Source organism: Rattus norvegicus, chromosome 3 (assembly GCF_036323735.1).
Source record: "Rattus norvegicus strain BN/NHsdMcwi chromosome 3, GRCr8, whole genome shotgun sequence".
Taxonomy (NCBI): domain Eukaryota; kingdom Metazoa; phylum Chordata; class Mammalia; order Rodentia; family Muridae; genus Rattus; species Rattus norvegicus.
Genome location: NC_086021.1, coordinates 135,796,158 through 135,823,162, shown reverse-complemented (window position 1 = coordinate 135,823,162; position 27,005 = coordinate 135,796,158). Strand labels below are relative to the sequence as shown.

At 47.5% G+C, this 27,005-nt stretch overlaps 2 protein-coding genes across 3 annotated transcripts in view; both read right to left on the bottom strand.

Annotated features, from left to right (window-relative positions):
• Bcl2l11 (Bcl2-like 11) overlaps positions 1–3,121 on the bottom strand; it is a 37,289-nt gene extending 34,168 nt beyond the window's left edge. Inside the window, 2 exon segments of the mRNA NM_171988.3 lie at positions 80–474; positions 2,872–3,121. Of these exon segments, the coding sequence (NP_741985.1) occupies positions 80–461 (382 nt within the window). The 5' untranslated portion in view covers positions 462–474; positions 2,872–3,121.
• The window catches only part of Acoxl (acyl-CoA oxidase-like), a 305,952-nt gene continuing 281,818 nt past the window's right edge, over positions 2,872–27,005 (bottom strand). For both annotated transcript variants that reach the window (NM_001106508.2, NM_001415677.1), the window contains one exon: positions 2,872–6,152. In NM_001106508.2, coding sequence (NP_001099978.1) covers positions 5,964–6,152 — 189 coding nt within the window. In that variant the 3' untranslated portion in view covers positions 2,872–5,963. The remainder of the gene's footprint in view (positions 6,153–27,005) is intronic.

Here is a 27,005-nt window from a genome sequence, read left to right as displayed (position 1 = left end):
TTTAAATGCTCCCCAACAGCGTTGAAACCGATATTCAAACAAGCACACACCAACTGCCCCTTACCTAGCTATAGCTTACCCATTGCACTGAGATAATGGTTGAAGGCCTGGCAAGGAGGACTTGGGGTTTGTGTTGACTTGTCACAACTCATGGGTGCCGGGCTCCTGTCTGTGTCAAAAGAGAAATACCCACTGGAGGACCGGGACAGCAGAGAAGATCTTCTCACAAAGATGAAAAGTGGGGATCTGGTAGCAAAAGGACCAGGGCTGGCCGGTGGGGCCAGCGGGCCCTGAGGGCTGCCGTGGGGGCAGCGGTCCCCTTCGCCGTCGGGATTACCTTGCGATTCTGTCTGTAGGGAGGTAGGGGCCCCAGGCCTGAGCTGGGGAGGCCTCTCAGCAGGCTGCAATTGTCCACCTTCTCTGTCACACTCAGAATTTACATCAGAAGGTTGCTTGGCCATTTGGTCTTTTTTTCTGCAAGGAAACCGGAGGGGAGGAGAGACAACAAAACGATTATCTTCAGCAAATTAAGTTTTAAAATCATTTCATCCACTCGTTAAGAATTCTAGAGTCAACCTCAGATTCTTTGTTATGTTGTTTGCTTTTCTGACTATCTTCCAAGTAAGATCAAAAGTGCACCCAAAATAATGAAGGTGTGTTTATTTTGATGCAGGGTGAAACTAAATCAGACTACCAAACAAAACAAAGTATCAACTCCATAGCTTGTGGAGTCAGTTGGTGCGCTCACGCACATACACAACCACAGAAGTTTTAGGAGAAGCAGCTCATGGGAAGTCTACATTTCGTGCTTTTCCTTCAGGACAAACTTGAATCAAGTCTGAAAATCCCAGCGGGCTCCCATTTCCCGGGCTCAGATGCGGCGCTGGAGCACAGGAGCCGGCGCAGATGCAGAGATTGCAGGCGGCTGGCCGCCTTCCCTGCTCCGGCCCCATTGTTTGCCGAAAATGCTGAGGGCAGCAAGTCTGGAGAAGGTTTGGCAGCGGCCGTCAGTCGTAGTAAGTGCGTCACAATAGAGTTTGTAACTCCGAGCGCAGCTCCGCCCGGGTCGGGCGCCCTCGGCCGCAAGGTCCCTCCTGCTGCCTGCCCTGAGCGCCACCCCAAACACTAAACCACTTCTCTCCCGTGCAACCTTGCCGAAATGTGCACACTTCCAAATGGGGGCCTTCAGAGACATCCCTTTGAAAGTTCCACACCTAGCTACGTGCGCTTGGCAATACCCGGCGCAAGGCTGACTCTTTCCCTCCCCGGGCCACCACACGGAGACTCACGTCCGCCCCTTCCCTTCGGAGCGCAGCGTGTTGTGCCGATCGGACGACCCCTGCACGTAGCCACCGAGAAGGCAAGGGAAACAAAGCCGGGTCCTGGGCTCCAGGGCCCCTCGCCTGCCCGTCCGCCCTCCGCCACGCTCCGCCGGGGAGCCCAAGGTTTCGCGCGCCGCGCCTCTGGCTCGCGCTGCACCGGCCACCGCCGGGATCATCCTCCGCCTCCTCCCGCTCCGCCCCTCGCGCGCAGCTCCCGCCGCCGCGCGGGCACCGCCAGCCCTGCGCCCCTGGCGCCGGCTGCTAGTGCTCCCCATTGGCCCGCGCGCAGTCGCTCCTCACCGTAACCAATGGGCAGAGGCGGCGGGGGCGGCGCCTACGGGTCAGGCAGCCGAAGGCAAGGCGATTGTTGACAAACTCGCCTCCCAGCGCCGCGCAGACTGTGCCGGCCGCCGCAGCTACGGCTGGAACTTAGGGGGCCGGGCTGCTTTGCTTTGCGCCCCGCCCCGCCCCAGGGCCCGGCCCGGACGCCGCGCGCCTTGCGGGAATTCCCGCCGCCAAGGCATCGGGACATTAGAGACAAAGCGAGACCCGCACCCCTCGGAGATCCGCATGGGGCCACGATCACACTCCAGGCCACTCCGGGCAAAGGCCCTAACGGCCCCCGCAGTCCCTAGCCGAACTTCTTAGCAACTTCACCTGCTGTGCCCCCATGTGCTACCGACATGCACCAAATATGAACGACCCTCTCCGGTCTCGGGCGTGCACATCCAGACCTCCGCCCCCACTGTTCAGTTAGCCTTGCACAAGCAGTGCCTGCCTCGGGTGCATTAGGCTCGCGAGCTCAGGGGTCCGCTAGCCTATGCGACTGGGTCTTGGTGCGATCGGGCTAGAAGGAGTAGACAGGGCAGTCAGCTGGCTGGAGCTCGGAACACGCGTAGCCTAAGTGATCCTAGGGGGCTTACGGGGTCTCTTGTCTCCTGTAGATACGGCGCTCCTCAATATCCACAGGACGCTCGCAAAAAGAACCGGGCCGCCCGCGACATCCGGAAAGGCGAAATTGACCACTGTGGCCAAACTGGCTTGAGTGAGTACAAGCAAAGTCTGGGCGCGTGTGATTTTAATACTCAAACCTCCGCAATGAACCCGCGCCAGCGAAGAGTTAAGTCTACCCGCCCGCCGCTACTGCGCGGCTACTTCTCCCGGGCCGTCTGGGTCGCGGCGACGCTTCCCGGCTGGACGCACTACGGGCACTACGAAGCGGGACCTCCGCTCCAAGCCGAGACCACGCGCCCTCCTGGCCCGCGAGAGATGCCTCAGCGGCCCCTCGTGCAGCATCCCGGCCCAACCCGGTCTTCGGCTAAGAGCCCGCAGCTTCTGTGCCCACGACCCTTCCCCAGAAGTGCCTTGGCACGCAGAGACCTCGACCCGACTCCCAGCGTTCGCCTCCTGCAGCCGCGCGCCACGCGGGACAAACCAGCGCCTCCACCCGCACGTGCGACACCAGAGACAGATGAAGCCGCAGAGGTGGCTGCGGCGCCTGTCTTCTATCCATCCCCAGCCTGCGCCCCGGGAGTCGAGGAGTGTTTACCTTGCGTTTCTCAGTCCGAGAATCAGAGTCAGACATTGGGTGGACGAGGGCCAGGGGAAGGGCGCCGAGGCGGTGGCGGCGGGGGCAGCGGAGGTGGTGTGAATCCAAGTGGAACACAGCTCGCGGAGCGGCTGCAGGAATCCGGTGACTGCAACGACAACGGCGGCGGCGGCAAGGACCGCAGAGCTCCAACAAGCTGTTGACCCAGTGCCTGCGGGGAGCGAAGTGAAAGCAGCCTGCCCCAGCCACTCTGCTCTTACTGAGCCCCCGCTCCGGCGCCCAATCACCGCGGGCTCCGCCCCCCGCTCAGTCCGGCCCGGGCAAGCCGGAAGGTAAGTCCCACCCCCCACGGCCCCCAGGCCGCTGGCGCGTGCAGGCTGCGACAGGTAGTGGGGAGGGTGGCCCCACCGGCTGTCCTGCAGTTTGCGTGCGCCGCCCACCCCGGCGTGTTTACCCTAGTGACTTGGCCTGTGGGCAGCTGCATGCACGCCCATCCTCCACTCAGAATGTACCCGCCCCTCCCGGTCCGCCCGTGGCGGCCACCTCGCAGAGCGGAACTTAGGGGGCGCTCAGGGCACGCTGCTCTGTGTCCAGCCTGGCCGCGGCCGCCAGTTGGAAGCCTCAGGAGGCGCCCCTGCTCCCTTGGTTTGCGGAGCTTCTCAGCCCCAAACCAAAGGGACTAGATTGGTGCAAGGATGGGTACTGTCCTTTCCAAGAATTCCTGGCCTCCGGGGACCCAGATCAGAAAGATGCTTGCCCTTCCTCGGCTATGCCACAAGCGGGACTCTTCATCACCGCCGCCTTCTGTCCTCATTTAGGCTCTCCCTGGTTTTGTGTGTGTGTGTGTGTGTGTGTGTGTGTGTGTGTTGTTTTGTTTTGTTGTTGTTGTTTTTGTGTTCTATATGTTTGTTTCCCCAGTGCAGAGCTGGTGGTGGGAAGGACAGTTGAGAGACCAGGGAGGCTTCGGGGAGCGATGGGCGTGCACGATAAAGCAGATAAAATAGGGGAATGAGAAAGTTAACTCGAAAAGAATAAACAAGGAAAAGGAGGTGGGCTACCAAATAAAGACTGTTGCGCCATGAGCTGTACTGGGATCCTCAAAATTTATTGGGCTCACAGAGTACCGCCTGGAACTGTCTACCCATCGGCCCGCTGAAGCTGGCGGCCGCGGAACAGCGGAATTCAGGGCAAGCTAGGAAAGCCAGAAGGGGGTTGAAAAATCCCCTGACCCTCCTGAGGCCTTCGTGACCCTAACCGAAGTCTCGAAGTCAATGGTGCCATGTGCGTCCCCACCCCCAACCTCTTCTCTCACAGCGGCGGCCGAGAGTAGCTGGTCTGGAAATGGATCGTCCCCACACGTGAGGATTAAAGAAACTCGATTTAAGGGCTACCCAACCTGCATCCAGGCTGGCAGCAAGAGGGACATGGCCTTTTCATGAGGAACAAGTGTCAGGTGGCCTGTCGTCCCACCGTTGGACCATCTTGGTCATTTTGATGTTTATAAGCGGACCTAACGTCACGGTGACACAGCAAAGCCCCAGGCTAAATCTTGGCTCTTAGGTGAATCCTGAGCGAGTTATTGGTTAAGAAGTTATTGGTTCCCAGGGAAACTGGGGGGCTCAGGACAAAGCCTTGCTGGAGGTGAGGGACGATCGCTATAAGAGAGCACAGGGCAAGGGCATGGATGCAGGTCTGTCTTGACCAAGGCTGTGAACCAGTACTGTGCCTTGACCGACCACTCGGCATCCCACCCATGCAGCCCAATCTGCTGCTGCTACTCCGGGAGTCCAAAACCAGTAACAAGTCTGCCTGCTCCACGCCCTCAGCGGGCAGCCAGGCGCCTCAGCCTTAGACTAGAGAAGAACCACACAGGGATGGGGGGGTTGGGGGTGGGGAAAGCTCCGGTGTTTCTTCGTAGGAGCAGGTTGCTCTGGAGTCTTCCGATTTTGCAACCCTGGACACACTAAAAGAAAATTTACAGGCACTGGGGAAAGCAACGGACTGGGCTATGTGCTCTTATTTAGGGCTGAATTAGGAAGCCGGGCTGGAGGCGGAGGCTCTTGCATCACCCGCGAACAAGGCAGTCAGGGGAGCTTCCACCAAGTGCCTCAAGTAAGGTAGCCGCGGGCATTTGGGCCCTTGCAGTTTCTAGGGTTGGGTCGGGAGAACTCCTGGGATCGGAGTTGACGGCGGGGAAGAGCAAGGTGGGAAGGGCCAGTGGATCACCGGTGCCTTCCCGAGGCTGCCAACGATGTGGAGGAAGGGAATCGAGACGATGGCTAGAGATGAGAACGAAACTGGGCAACGCCAAGTCAGAACACAAATGAGAAATTCATTTCCGCCTGTGTAATCTCTCCAAATTCCAAAAACACTTTATTCCAACTATTCCCCAGACCCGCCATCCCTACCTTTCCAAGTCGCCGGAGCACCTTTCTACCGTTTAATATATTAAACTTTTCACACGTACGCTTTTCTGAAGGCTAGGTAACAGTTTAGCGAGGAGAAACTTGTTGCGCATGATCCTGCGGTCCGGAGATCGCCTACCTGGTAAGACTAGGGCGACTCCGGGCTTAAGCTCTCCGCTCTCGACAGCGCATTTCCTCACAGAGTTGGAGCAAGTCTGATTCACTAATCATCCCTTGTTGAACTTTTGCCCGAGCTTGGAGAGGGTGGAGCTTTCCTCCACCCCTTTTGCCTAAGGGTGTTTGATTTTTATGTTTTGATTTTTTTTTCACCCAGCCCCAATGTCTTTCGAAGTCTCTGTGAATCTGAGTCACCGCTGACGGTAGAGATCTTTGGTGGCACCGTGCGGTGGGCGAGACGATTGTCTGGGGATCCATGGCCATGGCTGGGAGAAGTCAAGGCAAGGGCCAGGGAGGTTACTAGACCTGGATAAGTCACTATGCTACTGGGGCGTCCATCTAGGGCTCCCTCTCCCGGACAACTTGTCGTGCTCCTTGCCAGCCTTAGCCGGACCTCCTCCTCTGCCTGATGAAATTCCCCAAGGTGGTTGCCCTGCATCTGCCACTTTGCCCTCTGCTCCGGTTCTAGCCAAATATTCGGAAGATGGGACACTAAATTTCTCGCCTGGCTCACAGCTTGGCCAGTCGAGACCGCGTCCCATTCTGCACCAGTGGCTGCGTGGGCGCCGGGGAGAAGGCCTCCGCAGCCCCGGTGTTGGGGGTTCCCGCTGTTGGTGCGTGGATGGTGGTGTGTGGAATATTGAAGGCAGAGATCACCTTCAGGGAGTCATCCTTCACGGACTCGCACAAATTCAGCAACTGCAAGACATGACACAGAGGGACAGGTCAGATGTGGTCTAGCTTATGGAGGACTTGCAATCTGCTCCTCAGAAGTGCAAAACATTTTGGGTTACACAAATAACACAGGAGTTATTGTTTCTAAACAAGCCGTGTCTTCTTTAAAACCTCTAAGTCTCTGACCCCCGGGTTGAGCCGAAACTTAAGTCCCCCCCCCCCCCGTAAGGGTTTGAGGGTAGCGGCTCTTGGCTCAGACATCTTGATAACTAGAAACCTAGGTCTGAGACTTAAAGCTGCCTTCTCTCCACTCCTTCCTTCTTCCCGCCCTTCCTCTCCACCTCTGGAGTGCCACCCTCTGGCGCACAGAGGCAACTGACAAGAACTTCTGAATATATGAGCCGCTGAAAAGATCTGCTTCATCTCACCAGAAAGGTGCCAACAGAGTCTAGAAGGCAGTAAGGAGGGTCCCAGATACTGCAGTGGACCACTAAACAAACCAAGGCTAGACGTCAGTCCCTTCCCGGCCTCTCCAACTGCGCAAAGTCGACGAGTGATCGACCCACTCTGCTAGACAGTGCAGGCACATCAGGTCAGACTTCCTAGAAGAAGGGAGGGAGGTTGCAGACCAGGGCTGTGTTTCTCTTTCATTTTCTATGATTTAGACACCAGCACCATCCCAACCATCCACCCACCACCCATACAAGGAAGCAAAAATAAAGAATTATTTTTCTAGAACTGAACAAGGGCAGAGGCCTGTTTTCCTTTCCCCTAAGCAACTTCATACTGAACTCTGACACTTCAAGTCTTTGTAAAGTCTTTGACTGACTGCACCACAACAACCTCCAGGCCTCATAGTTTCTTTTTGTGGCTTTAAAAGCCACTTCTATGGATGCCACTTTGTCCTTGTGTGCTATCCATATTTTAAGAACCCCCCCTCAGCCCTCCCCCAAACACTTCAGGTGTTTAGAAACAATGGAGACTCTTTGGAGACTCACCAAAAAGAGAAAGAGGAGGAAGAAGTATGGAGGGGAAGGCATGTTCAGGAACTTCTTCCTTCAAAGTGCACCCTATTTCCCAATGATTTCTAGTGAAAAGCTTCATTCTTCACACATCGTGGTTAGGCACCACCAAATAAGTACTGAAATGACTTTGATCACATTCGCAAGATGCGACAAGACAGACTGTCACTAACCAAGATTTCCAAGTCTGTAATTAATACTCTCGACAAATTCCCAACTAATCTGTCAACTCTTGATGTCTTCTACCACACATTTCGAAGCCACAAGACAGTATACCCAGCCCCTGAACTTGCCACGTGTACTCATGTAATTATTCAAGATAATGTTCCCTTTGGGTTTCATTAAAGCAGATAGGCCAGCTCTTGTCATGTAAGCTGCCAATGGGGGAAACTCACTTTGAAAGAAGGCTTGTGAAAGAACACTGGGTTTGGTTTGTAGACTTAAAGGCTAGAGGTAGAAATTAGAGAAAGTGATTTCTGTTTGCTCTAAGGAAGAGTTGTAAAAAAAAAAATGCTGGTGAAGAACAGTATTTCTATGCTCACTGTTCTCCATGGGTGAGAGCCCACCTCAGACACTGGAAAAGAGCAGAGAACCGGCTCGGAAAACCAAACCTCGACTGCCAAGATAGTTTCTAAACCTCAGGTCTGGGGTAGTCTAAAGCATCCTCTTAGCCTTCCCATCCTTACTTCAACAGAACCTAGAATGTGTAGCTGGAAGGGCGTGGCAGGGCTCCCACACACCACTCCCCTCCGTCTTTTCCTATTAAGAGCATAATCCTCAGCCTTCTTTTACTCACAATATGCGAACTGTGGTTCTGCCCTGTGTCAGAGACAGCACTGGACTTGAAAAGTGTACGTGCACACCGCACACTGCAGACAGTCATGGTCTCTTCCATGTGGAAGCTGTTGCAGAGTTTCAGGGGCTCTAAAAAATGCAGTGAGTAGGGAGCTGGCAATATGGCTCAATGGTTAAGCACACTTGCCACTCTTGCAGAGGACCTGGGGTCAGTCCCTGACCCCCACAAGGTGGCTGACCGCTGTCTCTAACTCCAGCTCCCTTTTCTAGCCACACCCACACCCACCCCTCCACCCCCAGCACCAGGGACACATATGGTGAACATACATACATGTAAGCAAACATACACGTAAAGCAAAAATAAATCTTAAAAGTACAATCTGCTTAATAATAAGAAGTACTTGAATGTGGCCTGGATAGATGGCTCAGTGGTTACCAGCCCTTGCTGCTCTTCCAGAGAATCCAAGTTTAGTTCACACCCAGGTCAGGTAGTTGTGAACCTGTTCCCAGGGATCTGTCACCCTCTTCTGGCCTCTGCAGGAGTGTGTGTGTGTGTGTGTGTGTGTGTGTGTGTGTGTGTGTTTTTGTTACACATACAGCCTAGTAGACACACATGCATACAGACATATAAGATAAATACAAACCGGAAAGCAAGCAGAAGCATGGGGCTCCAGGAGGCCCTGAGAGTGGATATTTGCCTCTGTAACCTGGGGAGAGGCTCCTGTCTTGTTCCGCTCCTTACATCCACCTACTTGCATATTTTTTTCTCTCTTTTGCCTCTCCCAGCACCACCATATCCAGTTAGGAAGAGGAGATGGCCTAGAAGCAACAGTCTCTACGCTTCCCATGCTCTAAGCTTTCACATTTCCATCCAGCAAGTCCCTGACCATATAGGAATTTGCAGGGTATAGTACCCAACCACTGGCTGCACTCTGTGCATAGGTTTTCCTGCTTCTGTGTGTCTTGCCTCTGTTTCCAGCTCAAATGCTTTTGGGGAAACCCATGTTGAAATACGTGAAGAGATGCTGCTCTCCTCCTGCTTGGACACTGTGCTAGCTTCTTTAAATCTATCCCAGAAGAAGGTGAAGAAAATGAATTCCACAGCCTAGGCCTTGAAGAGGCTCACAGACCCTGCTCCTGTTCTCCTGTGACCCTGATAGTGTCCAGTGTCACTTGCTAGAGGATGGAGACCTGATGAAGAAGAGCTCAGGAGCTTTGGTCAACAGCCAGCACCCACTGCTGATGTAGCAGGGGGCCATCTTGCTTCCCCTGACCCCAGTACTGTTGTGCGCACTTGACTGTAACTCCAGGAATCATCATCACACATAAGACTCCCCAAAGAACTGCCAAGGCCTAAGCCTCGCAGAACCGAAATTAATTACTATTAATGGCTTAATGTCCAGAAGTGTGAAGCAAATAAACTTGCTATATCAATTGTACCCCATTTTTGAAAGGAGTCCGTTGGAGCTGACACCCATCTTCTAGAGGACTGATTAGTATTAAGTTCCTGTCCATCATTTTCAGCCAACTTGATTTCTGATGAACCTGGATATTGGGAGAGAAACCAAAAGAGAAGAGGAAGTGGGGCTGGGGATGGCTCAGCAGGTTAAAGTGCTGCCTGCTCTTGCAGAGGACCTGAGTTCAGTTCTCAGCACCCACATGTGGTCACAACCGCCTTTAACTTCAACTCCATGGGATCCGTGTGTGCATATATACACAGACACAGAGACATACACACACATAAATGAAACAAATCACTTTAAAAAGCAAGGGAATCTTTGAGGCTGGAGAGATGGCTTGGTTGCTGAAGTGCTTGCCACACACGAGAGAAGAGCCACATGTATGCTAGTTAACAAGAGGCATCAAATAAACAGGTACAGTTTGCAGTTGCCATGCCAGCCAGCTCTGGGGGGTGGAGGTGGGGATTCCTGGGTTTTGCTGGTGTTTGTTGGGGGGGGAGGGAGGGAAGCAGAGATGTGGGAGGGAAGGGAGGGAGGGAGGGAGGGGGAGAGAGGGATGGAGGGAGGGAGAGAGGGAGGGAGGGAGGGGGAGGCAGAGAGCTACTGAGTAAAGCATTCAATATGGACACTGGCTCCCACACGATCCACACTTACACCCAGGCACATTACATACAAAGGAAAGGGAATCTTCAAATAAATAAGAAAATGTTTAATCTAAAGATGTGATGGGGACAAAATTCAAGCTGCTAGTGAAATGAAGTTTCTGTATTACTTCTGTTTTACTTTTGATACTGGGTCACACTATGTAGCCTGGAACTTACTAGATAGATCAGGTTGTTCTTAAACTAACAAATACTTGCCCATCTCCATCTTTCAAGTGCTGGGATTACAGGTGTGCACCACCATGTCTGGCTTCTGTGTTACTTGTGGTTATCGGGTCAATATCTTTGTCCCTGCTGTGACATATAACTGGTCTCCTCACTAAACACCCAGAGGCTGTGTTCTGACACAATCCCTACCTATTTGTCTACCTTGAAGATTTGTATCATGACTAATTCTGATTGCCAACTTGATTAGATTAAAAAACATGGTGCTGGTTCACAGTGGTGCATGCCTTTGATCCCAGCACTTGGATAGCAGGGACAGGGAATTTCTGTGAGTTTGAGACCAGGCTGGTCTACAGAGTGAGTTCCAGGACAGCCAGGGCTGTGCAGAGAAACTCTGTCCAAAACAAAACAAAACAGCAAACAAAAAAAGATAATTTTTGAGGTCAACCTTTGACCTCTACATGCATGCTCATACTTATGAGTGAGCACACATATATGTGCTCATACAAATATAAACACACTCATATATATATATGTATATATATATATATATATATGAATACACACATAGGCTGTATACACATGAAAATGAAAAAACAGTGGTGGTAGTGCTACTGCTGCTGCTGCTGCTGGTAATAGGGGTGATGATGGTTTGTGGTCCACAGGCTTGAACCCAGGACCTCATGTTTGCCCAGCCCTTCCATGATTATTATCATAGATTCTCTTAGCAATAAATATGACCTCTTTGTGCGCTGGCATTTCCTTTAGTGAGAATGCTAAATCACCATTACCTAAAACAAGAGTGCTGACACAGAGGCATTGATTTAACTGCTTTATAAAAGCGTCTGACACTGATTCAAACTGCTGCTGATTCATAAAAGGAAAAGTCTCTAAAGAAGTCAAGTATGCACGGCTTTCCTTTTAGAATACAGGAAACCATATGAAAGGATCAGCAATGGAATTAAAGTAACCACAGGGCCGCGCTTGGTAGCATTTTTAACAGACAAAGGCATTTACACAAAACGAGAAAGAATATTCAATTAGGTGGTTATCACAGAGCTGCAGCGCACTACTTTCACACCTTTTAATACCGAAGAATATGGTATCTGAATCAACTGATGGTTTAGTCTGATAAACACATAACCGATTTGTGATTTTTCAGTCACAAAAACTGCCTCAAGGGCAGAAACCTCCCAGATACACGAAATACAGTATTAACTACAGCTGTCCCTTTGGTGTCTCCAGGGAGTGCTTCCCAGACTGAGATACTGTCTTGGAGAGAGGCGGGGGGGGGATCTGTGGGTGCTTAAATCCTTTAACTAGAATGCAGTGGTATTCGCGACCCCTTCAGATCCCCCCTGTGCTTCCTACCCTTAGCAGGCTAAGATTCAGCAAGATGGGAGTACCGGAGACGCACTTGCCACTGCGCTCCAGCTTTCCCAGTTCTCACCATTTTGACTCACCTGTTAGTCCCTCCCATCTGATAAGCCCACACTTCTGTCTGTCTGCATTCTACACAGTCTTTCACCCCATGTTTGAAGCACTAGGGACTTTGACTTATCCCCAAGGACATCATGATTTCTCTATGAGGTTACTTCATCGTTTTGAGCACAGCACTGGCTGCTTTGTAGTGTAGCTTTGCTTTGTATGGATTCTGTACCTTCTTCACTTGAGAGCAAAACTCTCTCTACGCCTTTCTTAGGAGCCCTTACAAGTTGCTATTAAAAGCATTTGCGTCTGTGAAGCTAAAACGTCCGGGACACCTACCTTCTTGATAATAATAAATCCATACTCAAAAGTCGAATACTTAGAGAGGATCCAAGTAGGGTGTGGACTTTGTAGGCTTAGGTGTACAAGCAAATGCACAAAAATAGTTGTGTGTACACTACATCTGGAACATGTAACTGGGATATGTACAATTAAAATTAAATATGTAAAATTAAAATTTAATAGCCTTAAGAATATACTAATTAAGGCTTAATGTAGTGAAGTATGCTCATGAATTCTATTGCTAATTAGAAAGATCTGCTGGAGAGAAATGACTGGATGGAGTGACACATCATGTTCACAGACGAGGGTTAGAGCATCAGTTCTTTCCAAACTGAGATTAGAGTCAACGTAAATTCAAGCAGGAAATATACAAGCGATTCTAAAATGCGTAGAGAAATTAAAATAAATAGGGTAGCCGAAATAATTTTGAAAAGGAATACAATACACAGGAGACTTGTATTATCCAATATAAGATTGATTACAACAATCAAGACAAAATTAGTAAAAATGACAGACAAGTCAATGAATGGAGTAAAATATGAAGTCCCTGAACACCTCATAATCATATGTTCAAATGATTCTCCCCAGAGAAGGCAAAATACTTGAATGGGAAAAGGCAAGTTTATTACCACATAGTGATTAGATACTTGGCTAATTTTATGACAATTAACCCACTTCTACCCCATCCTATGCTCAGAAATTAATTTGAGGTAGGAAGTAGACATCGTTGTAAAAGCAAATGTCATTTGCTTTCTTGGAAAGTATAAGGGCCAATCTTCACAATTTTCAGTTAGGTAAAACGTTTTAGAAAAGGCACAAGGGCACTAGTAAAAAATTGAAAACTGACAACTTACACCAACCAATTAAAGCCTGATTCTTATTAAGAAAATGATCAGACTACAGGATGGGAAAATTAAAAGTTCTCATATTTACAGTGTCTAGCAAATTCCTATCACATAGCACTATGCAGTTTTTAATAGGACCGAGGACAAAATCACATATTTCACAAAAATATGAGGACATATCAACGACCAATAAGCACTTGGAAGGATTCTCAACATCACCAGATGTCAGAGATGGATGTTAACACGGCGAGAGAGCATCCCTGTGAGCACCCATGAACACTGCCTCTCTGGGACAATGAGACTCTGTACTCAGGGACTGTGACTGAGGTCACCTGGAGGTGAAGGCCAGTTGCTGGAGGCCATGACACATCAGAGTCTTAAAGAAAAGAGCCACGGAGAGGGAGAAGAGACATCAAGAGGCCAGAGGAATCTCCATAAAGAAATACTAGCCGGGTGGGAAATATTTAGGAATGAATTAACACATCACAGACATACACTGTGCAGAGGGATCCAGTCTGTCTGCTCCATTCTCAAGAATTTCTGCAGCAGGAGAACTGAGTTACACATACACAGTCACAACGGCAGGGGATGAGGAAGGCAGGGGAGAAAACTGGCTCCCAGAAATGTCTCCAGCCATGGACACTTCTCCAATGTGATTAAAGCCTGTGTTATACAGTCTGCCCTCTGCTAAAACTCATCAAAGTGTACCAAAATTTACATATTTCAGTGTATGCAAAATAAGCCCCACTTTTCCATATTAGTTTTTAATTAAAATGTCTAAGAGGAAAATGAAAGACAAAAGGCAATTTTGGGGGAAACAGTATGTGACTGCAAACTTTAAACTTTAGTTTTTGTGAAAGATAACAGAAAATAACATCTGCCATCTCTCTATATAAAGGGTGCATTTTGACTCCTACAAAGAAGGGAGAACACAGTAATATAGTTTTACATTTATGTAGTGTGTGTGTGTGTGTGTGTGTGTGTGTGTGTGTGTGTGTGTCTTAAAACACACCATATCATGCATGTGAAACTCAGAGAACAACTTTTGATAGTTTGATAGTATGTTTTTCCCTTCCATCCTGTGGACCCCAGTAACTAAACTCAGGTAGTCAGGCTTGGTGGCAAGTACTCTGACCAAATGATCCTGCTCAATGGTCCAATAATACAATTTCTTTAATGGAAAATGCAATGCATTTTGTTTTCTTCTTTACCGTAAAAGGCCAGCCCTTCTCAGAGTGAGCCCCCTGTTTGGAAGTCAGCCTGCATGGCTCTCAGGCCAGCTATGCCTGGAAGGGATGCTCTAGATTAGATGAAAGGCAATAAGGTCTCATGGTCAGAGAGTGTAGGAAGTGTAGGGGTGGTTCTGATGCTAAGGTCCTGTTTCCTAATTGGTTCTTGATCTGTCAGTAAAGATGCCGTGGGCCAATTGCCTGGCAGAAGGAATAGGTGGGACTTCCAGGTCCCCATAGGCAAGCTAGCAGATGCAAAGGAAGGAAAGAGTTTTTGCCATGCTTTGGAGGGACAAAAGGTGACCATCCATGTGAAATCTCGGGAGAAGCAGTCATAGACTGTTCCCAGGCGGAAGGATGGGGTGTTGAGCTGGGGCTAAAGGTAAGTGAGCAACTAAAGTTGAGGACAGATTTGGGGTGCTGAGGTAAGAGTATTGGGGAGGGCACGGAAGTTGTGGGAGATTAGTAATGCCTAACAATGGAGCCAATAAGACAAGTTGAAATTGAACAACCATGTGTGTCTGTGTTTTTCATCCATGGATTTAATATTCTCTGGGTGGAGGTTGGTAGCTCAGTCCGATTTCCTTCAGAGCTTAGGCGGGGGGAGGGAAGGAGTAGCAAAAGCTACAGCCAACAAGGGAGACTCTTTAGTATGAGGCCAGGGGAGCAGAAATGGCTCAGGGAAAATGGGACTCCCAGAGTCAACTGACCTGAGAAATTCAGAAAGTTCTCTGGAAAGGACTCTGATGGGGCTACAGCCATGGCTCAGTGGGCCATGCTGCCCCAGAGCGCCTGAGGTCCTGTCCCAGCACATTCGTGTAATCCCATCCTATCTGACCACACTTTTCTTTGCACAGAAGTCACTATTAATGCTCATTCTGAGAAGACAGATCCCCTCTTCTCTTAACCACAATGCACACCCTAGATATTTTATTAAAACAAACCTGAGAGGACTTGAAAGGGTGAAGAAAGAAACAGGGCAGCTAGGGCCTGTGGGCTCCTGGGTGACTGGGATGATAGTTGCCAACTTCACTATATCTAGAATGAACAACAACCCAGAAATGGAGTGCACACCTGTGATCCAGTCTTGCAGTTGGAAGACACAGGCTTTTTAGCCAGATCTTGACATAGGATGACTTATGCTTTCAATCCAGATCTTGAGGCATTGTGGTCATGACAAGCTTAGGCCCAGGCAAAGTAGTACACACTTTTAATCCCAGGAGACAGAGGTAAGCAGATCTCTGAGTTCAAGGCCAGCCTCAGACAGAGCAAGTTCCAAATCCAGTACATACCTTTAATCTGGGCCACACCTTCTGCCAGAGGCCTACATAAGGACAATGGAAGAAGGAAGGCCCTGTCTACCTGCCTGCACTTATTTGCCAGCACATCTGTTGGAACCTATTTCTTCAGGATTCCAGCTTGTACAGAAGACCAGCTGAAACAACTAATCTCATGGACTGAGCGACTACTTCCCACCCACAGCTGTCTATAGTTGGACTGCAGCCCGTAAGTCATTTCAACAAATTCCCTTAATAGATAGAGACACTCCGTGAGTTCTGTGACTCTATGGACCCTGACTAATACAGTGATGGTGGTAATTTCCTTGGTTTTCTTTCTGATGCACAGATCCCCAGTGAAGAGAAACCAACAAATGTTGACAAATACCCCAACACACATGTGCTGTCTTTCACCAAACACCAGGTAAGGGCAGCTTCCCTACACAGAGTTTTGCCATGCATTGTTCTAGTTCATCCAAGCCCCACAGAGAAAGCTGTGTCCACACTCCCGATACCTCAACAGGTCACCTGGATAGTCTTCTATCCTGACAGGTTGTAGCGAGATCCTCACGGGGAGCTGTGCCTTCTACCTCCTGGCAGTGGAGAGCCCCTTTCCTCTTCCACATAGGGTCAGAGAAGGCCTGGTGAGAACTTAGCATTAACATGAAAGTGACCAGGCCACATGGGGAAAATGATGAGATCTTTTCTGTCTTTCCCTACCAGTGGAATTGGTAAGGCTGACCGTGTTGAACCCCCTGCACTGTAGAGTTTCCTTTCTGTTGCTGGGTTTAAACATTCTGACTAAAGCATCTAAGGGTAGGAAAGGGTTTATTTCCACACTCTCAGGTCTGGAGGAGGCAAAGTACAACCTGAGGCAGCCGCTGTGGAGGAACACTGCTACTCGCTGGCTCGCTGGCTCGCTGGCTCGCTGGCTCGCTGGCTCGCTGGCTCGCTGGCTCGCTGGCTCGCTGGCTCGCTGGCTTGCTGGCTTGCTGGTGCTTGGTTAGTTTTCTTAGGAAATGATGCCACCCACAGTGGTATGGGCCCTTCTGCATCAATTAACAATCAAGATAGTTTTCTCCCTGCCAACCTAATCTGAGCTGTCCCTCAGCTGAGACCACCTTCTCAGGTGACCCTAGATCAGCAGTTCTTAACTTGTGGGTTGTAACTTCTTTGGGGTCTGAATGTCTCTTTCACAGAGACCAATCACCCAAGACCATCGAAAAAACACAGATATTTGCATTATGATTCATAACAGTAGCAAACTTATGGTTACGAAGTAGCAGCAAAATAATTTTGTGGTTGGGGGCCCCTACAACATGAAAAACTGTATTAAAGGGTGGCAGCCTTAGGAAGGCTGGGAACCACTGCTCCAGACTGTTGAGCTGACAGTTAAAAGCTAACCAGAACATCTAGTGGGGGAACATCTAGATGCAGTGGGGAACTCAGAATTTTTATTTCTGTGACGTGGTGATAAGGTAAGAGAGCCCTACCATTCCCCCACAGTGCTAGAGGAAGCCAGCTAAAGACGCTTAAGCAGATCCAGATTGTTTTGTGACATAAAGCCTCAAACATTCAGGTTTCAATCAAAAGATACTCATCATACCCAGAGCCAGGAAATGTCAGGCTAAAAGAGGATGACAGTGAAGCCAACGTAGAGATGACATGGGTAAGAGCACTAAGTAGCCTGGTAAAAATGCTCCAGTGACTGGTTATGCGCAGGCTCGCACACAAGGAACAGTATCTGCATACCGCCCAGGGTGGTGAAAATAGAAAACAGCCCAATGCTGTGCTCTGGCTCAGGAAACGAGAACACCTGGGTCACATGACTTCCGGCGTGTAAAGATGTCGTATCTGCTCTAGCAAGGAAGGGTGTCCAGGCCTTTAAAATTATCAGCATGTATCCACTGCATGGTCTAGCAAGAGCTCTTGGGCATTTACTCTGGAGAAATTAGAATTTATATCCACATAAAATCCTGTACATCAACGTTTTAAAACCCAAGTGGTTTTAGTTTTTTTTTTTAAAAAGTGGTCTTAACTGTTAAAAGCTAGACTGGTTATTCACACCGTGTGTGAAATGCTACTCAGTAAATATAAATCAGGCTCTTGACACATGAAACAGCAGAGATGCATCTCCAGAAAATGACGCAGAAGGAGAAAGCTGATCGGAAGCGCGTATGTTTTATGCGACCCCTCGATGAAAAGATTATTATGCAAATGAAGAGCAGATGGGTGCATGTGACCTGGGATTAGAGAGAGGGGATAAAGGAAGACATATGACCATAAAAGAACCACGTGAGGGGTCCTGTGGTGATGGAGGCACACTACACCCTCCCAGTGTCAAGGTAACCATATCCTAACCCTGCATGAGATGCTCTAACGCTTTGAAGGGTATTTTCAAATGGGGGAACTAGGCAAAGAATTGTGGAACTGCTGTGTGTCGTTCTGGACAGCTACAGATGAACGTGTAACCCGCCCCCCCAAACAAAACATTTAATCCAGAAAGAAAACCAATGGGATCATAGCATACGTTTCAAGTCAGATTCTAACAAGGGAGTTTTATACGAGCCCCCAAAGCCGCCTCCTTTGATTTTTATGCCTTTTAGTTGGCATATAATGTGCACAAGGAGCTCTAAGCTCAGCAGCTTGCTAAATTATGCCAGAATGAACACACTTATTTATCACACAGGTTAAGAAGTAGAACATCTGCCTCCCAAAAGACTTTAAAAAATAATCGTGCGCTCACACCTGACATTCTTATTACACCGGCTCAGCAGTAACTCATTAGCTGAGCAGAGTGCCCGTGGCTGTGATGTGGGCCTACGACTTGCAATGTGAGCTGCCCAGCCAAGGAGGGTGCAAGAGCCTCAGCTTCCCACAGATGCATCAGCTCCCACAGGTCAAACTTGTCGTCACCCCCACATGCTATCCTTGTCTAGTTACTAAATCCTGAGCAGTGGGGATGGGAAGACACAGGGATGGGGCAGTAGCTAGCACTGGAGAGATAGTTTAGTGGTGAAGAGCATTTACTCCTATGGCAGACGGTTTGGTTCTCAGCACCCACATCGGGCTGCTAACAACTGCCTATAACTCCAGTTCAGGAGGATCTAACGCCCTCTCCTGGCCTCCTCCGGCATAGCATGAACATGGTGTACCTATGCCCATGCAGATACATATACATACATGTACATACAAATAAATGAATAAATGTTAAAAATAATAATTGAAGGGAATAGGCATTACCTTCAGGAAATGAAAGGCAACCACGAGGAGATTTGCTTTTGTAAGTGTTAACTTATGACGAAATGGATACACAGAGGATTATTATTTGTTTCTATTTCAAGTGAAATCCGTTACATTTTACAGGAATCCTAATAAGATCACTGTGCATAACTGTGGCTGGGGTGGTCCAGTGGGATCCATCTCCTGAAAAGTCCTCTTGGTACAGCACAATCACTCGCAGGCACAAATTCCAACCATCGGATATTTGTGGCTCCTGGGTTGAGGGTGTGCACCCTCAGAGAGAAGAGTGTCCCACTTGCCAGGCATGTGGGCATCTCCCTGAGGGGCCCAGGCTGGTGGCCCTGGACGAACTCAGGCTGGATACCTGCATGACAACTCCGCTCCTCGGCTGCTCTTGAATGAAGGAAATAGAGGGGTCCCAGTTCATTCCCCAGGTACACAAAGCTCTACTGAGGGCCCGACGTTGGACCAGGTGGCTGCCAGGTGAAAGTCAGGACGGGTGGCTGGGTATGACCTCGTGTTCTTCTGCTACTGGTTAAACCGAAGAAACCAAACCCCATGTGTGTTTTCTTAACCTCGGCTCAATGACTCCAATTTGTCAGTTCAAGCTAGTGCTTCATGGCATCAGTGCACACAGGGGTCAGGAGAGGAAAGGAGAAAGAGGCACCCCCAGCCCTTAGCAGTGATCTGCAGCACTGATCATCTTCCCATCTCCCTGTTTTAGAGTCTTTGGCCCTAGGAACAGATAGTTAGCTGGGATAGATGCTCTGGTTGCTCCATTTTCCTCCAGAGGGGCACCAGCAGCTGTACAGAAGAGGCAATGGGATCAGCTCCACTCTGGTTACCCTTTCAATTCCAACAGGATTGTAAGTCTTTCTAGTTACACGTCCAGTGAGTCAATGCCAGCTGCCCAATCCTCGACCTTGGTCCCCAGCAGGACCCGGGTCCCCTTTCCGTAGCAGACTAGCTCTCACCACCTTTCCCCTTTGGCAGAGATGTTACAGCAGGGTTTCTATACCTCAGCGCTTGCCTGAAGCCACACCAGTTGGGCTTAAACTGGTAGGAAGCAGAGATCTTTTCTCACTCGTCTGACAAAGGGAACAGTGTACGCAGTAGCTGAGGGCTTAGGGCCAAGGAGCCTGGCCTCAGTTTCCCACTCCTGTGGATATTTTCAACACCCACTGCTTGAAAGCTCAGCTCATGCTACACTGACCATCTGAGCATCTGTTGAGCTGCCTTAGGCAAAGGCAGACGGAAGGGAAAGCTAAGTGTTCTTCAGAATAGCATCCAACAGAGCCTAGAAAACATCCAAGGAGGTCTCTGCAGAAGGTGAAACCTCCATGAACCATCTCCGAGCTTCATGGCTTTGAGTGTGGGGCATACATTCTCCTGGAGGATAAGGTTGAGGCGACAGGTGAACCTAGCATCATCCCTCCACTTACAGCTCTCCCCCTAATTTTTCTGTTGTTTTTCCTTCTCCCAATCTTTCGGCATTTGCCTTTATAGTCTGCACTTAGTTCAAAATGAATGAGTAGCTTGAGTGACTATAAGCACCAAATATAAATAAACAAAAGCCTGTAAGGTACACATGTAATAAACGGGAATCACCCATCTCCTGAATTCGAATACCGGCCCAGAGATACTTGCTTAAGGGACGCTTCTTCTGCATTTTCTTACTCTAAGTCATATTTGAGAATGAAGCCTCTGTGCCAGTACTGGGAAGGACAGGCCCGTCAGTCATCAGTCTTGAATGCTTTTTCTTTTTTCTTTTTTGTTTTTGTTTTTTTTTTTATTATTAACTTGAGTATTTCTTATATACATTTCGAGTGTTATTCCCTTTCCCGGTTTCCGGGCAAACATCCCCCTCCCCCCTCCCCTTCCTTATGGGTGTTCCCCTCCCAACCCTCCCCCCATTGCCGCCCTCCCCCCATAGACTAGTTCACTGGGGGTTCAGTCTTAGCAGGACCCAGGGCTTCCCCTTCCACTGGTGCTCTTACTAGGATATTCATTGCTACCTATGGGGTCAGAGTCCAGGGTCAGTCCATGTATAGTCTTTAGGTAGTGGCTTAGTCCCTGGAAGCTCTGGTTGCTTGGCATTGTTGTAATTTTGGGGTCTCGAGCCCCTTCAAGCTCTTCCAGTTCTTTCTCTGATTCCTTCAATAGGGGACCTATTCTCAGTTCAGTGGTTTGCTGCTGGCATTCGCCTCTGTATTTGCTGTATTCTGGCTGTGTCTCTCAGGAGCGATCTACATCCGGCTCCTGTCGGTCTGCACTTCTTTGCTTCATCCATCTTGTCTAATTGGGTGGCTGTATATGTATGGGCCACATGTGGGGCAGGCTCTGAATGGGTGTTCCTTAAGTCTCTGTTTTAATCTTTGCCTCTCCCTTCCCTGCCAAGGGTATTCTTTTTCCTCATTTAAAGAAGGAGTGAAGCATTCACATTTTGATCATCCGTCTTGAGTTTCGTTTGTTCTAGGGATCTAGGGTAATCCAAGCATTTGGGCTAATAGCCACTTATCAATGAGTGCATACCATGTATGTCTTTCTGTGATTGGGTTAGCTCACTCAGGATGATATTTTCCAGTTCCAACCATTTGCCTACGAATTTCATAAACTCGTTGTTTTTGATAGCTGAGTAATATTCCATTGTGTAGATGTACCACACTTTCTGTATCCATTCCTCTGTTGAAGGGCATCTGGGTTCTTTCCATTTTCTGGCTATTATAAATAAGGCTGCGATGAACATAGTGGAGCACGTGTCTCTTTTATATGTTGAGGCATCTTTTGGGTATATGCCCAAGAGAGGTATAGCTGGATCCTCAGGCAGTTCAATGTCCAATTTTCTGAGGAACCTCCAGACTGATTTCCAGAATGGTTTTACCAGTCTGCAATCCCACCAACAATGGAGGAGTGTTCCTCTTTCTCCACATCCTCGCCAGCATCTGCTGTCACCTGAGTTTTTGATCTTAGCCAATCGCACTGGTGTGAGGTGAAATCTCAGGGTTGTTTTGATTTGCATTTCCCTTATGACTAAAGATGTTGAACATTTCTTTAGGTGTTTCTCAGCCATTCGGCATTCCTCAGCTGTGAATTCTTTGTTTAGCTCTGAACCCCATTTTTTAATAGGGTTATTTGTTTCCCTGTGGTCTAACTTCTTGAGTTCTTTGTATATTTTGGATATAAGGCCTCTATCTGTTGTAGGATTGGTAAAGATCTTTTCCCAATCTGTTGGTTGCCGTTTTGTCCTAACCACAGTGTCCTTTGCCTTACAGAAGCTTTGCAGTTTTATGAGATCCCATTTGTCGATTCTTGATCTTAGAGCATAAGCCATTGGTGTTTTGTTCAGGAAATTTTTTCCAGTGCCCATGTGTTCCAGATGTTTCCCTAGTTTTTCTTCTATTAGTTTGAGTGTGTCTGGTTTGATGTGGAGGTCCTTGATCCACTTGGACTTAAGCTTTGTACAGGGTGATAAGCATGGATCGATCTGCATTCTTCTACATGTTGCCCTCCAGTTGAACCAGCACCATTTGCTGAAAATGCTATCTTTTTTCCATTGGATGGTTTTGGCTCCTTTGTCAAAAATCAAGTGACCATAGGTGTGTGGGTTCATTTCTGGGTCTTCAATTCTATTCCATTGGTCTATCTGTCTGTCTCTGTACCAATACCATGCAGTTTTTATCACTATTGCTCTGTAATACTGCTTGAGTTCAGGGATAGTGATTCCCCCTGAAGTCCTTTTATTGTTGAGGATATCTTTAGCTATCCTGGGTTTTTTGTTATTCCAGATGAATTTGCAAATTGTTCTGTCTAACTCTTTGAAGAATTGGATTGGTATTTTGATGGGGATTGCATTGAATCTGTAGATTGCTTTTGGTAAAATGGCCATTTTTACTATATTAATCCTGCCAATCCATGAGCATGGGAGATCTTTCCATCTTCTGAGGTCTTCTTCAATTTCTTTCCTCAGTGTCTTGAAGTTCTTATTGTACAGATCTTTTACTTGCTTGGTTAAAGTCACACCGAGGTACTTTATATTATTTGGGTCTATTATGAAGGGTGTCGTTTCCCTAATTTCTTTCTCGGCTTGTTTCTCTTTTGTATAGAGGAAGGCAACTGATTTATTTGAGTTAATTTTATACCCAGCCACTTTGCTGAAGTTGTTTATCAGCTTTAGTAGTTCTCTGGTGGAACTTTTGGGATCACTTAAATATACTATCATGTCATCTGCAAATAGTGATATTTTGACCTCTTCTTTTCCGATCTGTATCCCTTTGATCTCCTTTTGTTGTCTGATTGCTCTGGCTAGAACTTCAAGAACTATATTGAATAAGTAGGGAGAGAGTGGGCAGCCTTGTCTAGTCCCTGATTTTAGTGGGATTGCTTCAAGTTTCTCTCCATTTAGTTTAATGTTAGCAACTGGTTTGCTGTATATGGCTTTTACTATGTTTAGGTATGGGCCTTGAATTCCTATTCTTTCCAGGACTTTTATCATGAAGGGGTGTTGAATTTTGTCAAATGCTTTCTCAGCATCTAATGAAATGATCATGTGGTTCTGTTCTTTCAGTTTGTTTATATAATGGATCACGTTGATGGTTTTCTGTATATTAAACCATCCCTGCATGCCTGGGATGAAGCCTACTTGATCATGGTGGATGATTGTTTTGATGTGCTCTTGAATTCGGTTTGCCAGAATTTTATTGAGTATTTTTGCGTCGATATTCATAAGGGAAATTGGTCTGAAGTTCTCTTTCTTTGTTGTGTCTTTGTGTGGTTTAGGTATAAGAGTAATTGTGGCTTCGTAGAAGGAATTCTGTAGGGCTCCATCTGTTTCAATTTTGTGGAATAGTTTGGATAATATTGGTATGAGGTCTTCTATGAAGGTTTGATAGAATTCTGCACTAAACCCGTCTGGACCTGGGCTCTTTTTGGTTGGGAGACCTTTAATGACTGCTTCTATTTCCTTAGGAGTTATGGGGTTGTTTAACTGGTTTATCTGTTCCTGATTTAACTTCGATACCTGGTATCTGTCTAGGAAATTGTCCATTTCCTGAAGATTTTCAAGTTTTGTTGAATATAGGTTTTTATAGTAAGATCTGATGATTTTTTGAATTTCCTCCGAATCTGTAGTTATGTCTCCCTTTTCATTTCTGATTTTGTTAATTTGGACACACTCTCTGTGTCCTCTCATTAGTCTGGCTAAGGGTTTATCTATCTTGTTGATTTTCTCAAAGATTTCTTGTTGATTTCTCAAAGAACCAACTTTTGGTTCTGTTGATTCTTTCTATGGTCCTTGTTTCTACTTGGTTGATTTCAGCTCTGAGTTTGATTATTTCCTGCCTTCTACTCCTCCTGGGTGTATTTGCTTCTTTTTGTTCTAGAGCTTTTAGGTGTGCTGTCAAGCTGCTGACATATGCTCTTTCCTGTTTCTTTCTGCAGGCACTCAGCGCTATGAGTTTTCCTCTTAGCACAGCTTTCATTGTGTCCCATAAGTTTGGGTATGTTGTACCTTCATTTTCATTAAATTCTAAAAAGTTTTTAATTTCTTTCTTTATTTCTTCCTTGACCAGGTTATCATTGAGTAGAGCATTGTTCAATTTCCACGTATATGTGGGCATTCTTCCCTTATTGTTATTGAAGACCAGTTTTAGGCCGTGGTGGTCCGATAGCACGCATGGGATTATTTCTATCTTTCTGTACCTGTTGAGGCCCGTTTTTTGACCAATTATATGGTCAATTTTGGAGAAAGTACCATGAGGAGCTGAGAAGAAGGTATATCCTTTTGCTTTAGGATAGAATGTTCTATAAATATCCGTTAAGTCCATTTGGCTCATGACTTCTCTTAGTCTGTCGACATCACTGTTTAATTTCTGTTTCCATGATCTGTCCATTGATGAGAGTGGGGTGTTGAAATCTCCCACTATTATTGTGTGAGGTGCAATGTGTGTTTTGAGCTTTAGTAAGGTTTCTTTTACGTATGTAGGTCCCCTTGTATTTGGGGCATAGATATTTAGGATTGAGAGTTCATCTTGGTGGATTTTTCCTTTGATGAATATGAAGTGTCCTTCCTTATCTTTTTTGATGACTTTTAGTTGGAAATTGATTTTATTTGATATTAGAATGGCTACTCCAGCTTGCTTCTTCTGACCATTTGCTTGGAAAGTTGTTTTCCAGCCTTTCACTCTGAGGTAGTGTCTGTCTTTGTCTCTGAGGTGTGTTTCCTGTAGGCAGCAGAATGCAGGGTCTTCGTTGCGTATCCAGTTTGTTAATCTATGTCTTTTTATTGGGGAGTTGAGGCCATTGATATTGAGAGATATTAAGGAATAGTGATTATTGTTTCCCTTTATATTCATATTTGGATGTGAGGTTATGTTTGTGTGCTTTCATTCTCTTTGTTTTGTTGCCAAGACGATTAGTTTCTTGCTTCTTCTAGGGTATAGCTTGCCTCCTTATGTTGGGCTTTACCATTTATTATCCTTTGTAGTGCTGGATTTGTAGAAAGATATTGTGTAAATTTGGTTTTGTCATGGAATATCTTGGTTTCTCCATCAATGTTAATTGAGAGTTTTGCTGGAAACAGTAACCTGGGCTGGCATTTGTGTTCTCTTAGGGTCTGTATGACATCAGTCCAGGATCTTCTGGCCTTCATAGTTTCTGGCGAGAAGTCTGGTGTGATTCTGATAGGTCTCCCTTTATATGTTACTTGACCTTTTTCCCTTACTGCTTTTAATATTTTTTCTTTATTTTGTGCGTTTGGTGTTTTGACAATTATGTGACGGGAGGTGTTTCTTTTCTGGTCCAATCTATTTGGAGTTCTGTAGGCTTCTTGTATGTCTATGGGTATCTCTTTTTTTAGGTTAGGGAAGTTTTCTTCTATGATTTTGTTGAAGATATTTACTGTTCCTTTGAGCTGGGAGTCTTCACTCTCTTCTATACCTATTATCCTTAGGTTTGATCTTCTCATTGAGTCCTGGATTTCCTGTATGTTTTGGACCAGTAGCTTTTTCCGCTTTACATTATCTTTGACAGTTGAGTCAATGATTTCTATGGAATCTTCTGCTCCTGAGATTCTCTCTTCCATCTCTTGTATTCTGTTGGTGAAGCTTGTATCTACAGCTCCTTGTCTTTTCTTTTGGTTTTCTATATCTTGTTTCCATGTGTTTTTTCTTGGTTGCTTCTATTTCCATTTTTAATTCCTTCAACTGTTTGATTGTGTTTTCCTGGAATTCTTTCAGGGATTTTTGCGATTCCTCTCTGTAGGCTTCTACTTGTTTATTAATGTTTTCCTGTGTTTCCCTAAGTGTGTTCATGTCTTTCTTGAATTCCTCCAGCATCATGATCAAATATGATTTTGAAACTAGATCTTGCTTTTCTGGTGTGTTTGGATATTCCATGTTTGTTTTGGTGGGAGAATTGGGCTCCGATGATGGCATGTAGTCTTGGTTTCTGTTGCTTGGGTTCCTGCGCTTGCCTCTCGCCATCAGATTATCTCTAGTGTTACTTTGTTCTGCTATTTCTGACAGTGGCTAGACTGTCCTATAAGCCTGTGTGTCAGGAGTGCTGTAGACCTGTTTTCCTCTCTTTCAGTCAGTTATGGGGACAGAGTGTTCTGCTTTCGGGCGTGTAGTTTTTCCTCTCTACAGGTCTTCAGCTGTTCCTGTGGGCCTGTGTCTTGAGTTCACCAGGCAGCTTTCTTGCAGCAGAAAATTTGGTCTTACCTGTGGTCCCGAGGCTCAAGTTCGCTCGTGGGGTGCTGCCCAGGGGCTCTCTGCAGCGGCAGCAACCAGGAAGACCTGTGCCGCCCCTTCCGGGAGCTTCAGTGCACCAGGGTTCCAGATGGTCTTTGGCTTTTTCCTCTGGCGTCCGAGATGTGTGTGCAGGGAGCAGTCTCTTCTGGTTTCCCAGGCTTGTCTGCCTCTCTGAAGGTTTAGCTCTCCCTCCCACGGGATTTGGGTGCAGAGAACTGTTTATCCGGTCTGTTTCTTTCCGGTTCCGGTGGTGTCTCAGGCACAGGGGTCCTGCCGCTCCTGGGCCCTCCCCCACGGGAGCCCAGAGGCCTTATACAGTTTCCTCTTGGGCCAGGGATGTGGGCAGGGGTGAGCAGTGTTGGTGGTCTCTTCCGCTCTGCAGCCTCAGGAGTGCCCACCTGACCAGGCGGTTGGGTCTCTCTCTCACCGGGTCTGGGAGCAGAGAGCTGCTGCGGGCCGGGATCCGCGGGTCTTGAATGCTTTTTCTTTTCAGCAATTCGACTCTCTGATTGACTGAGCTGAAACTTAAACCCTAGCTGGAACGGTCACCCCAGTAGGAGCAGGCACAGCCAAGAGCCCAGGTCACACCCCATCAGCAGACTCCCAGAAGTTCTCATCCACCCTGGTGGGGAGATAGATCGACTCTTGGGCTGCTGGTCTGCTC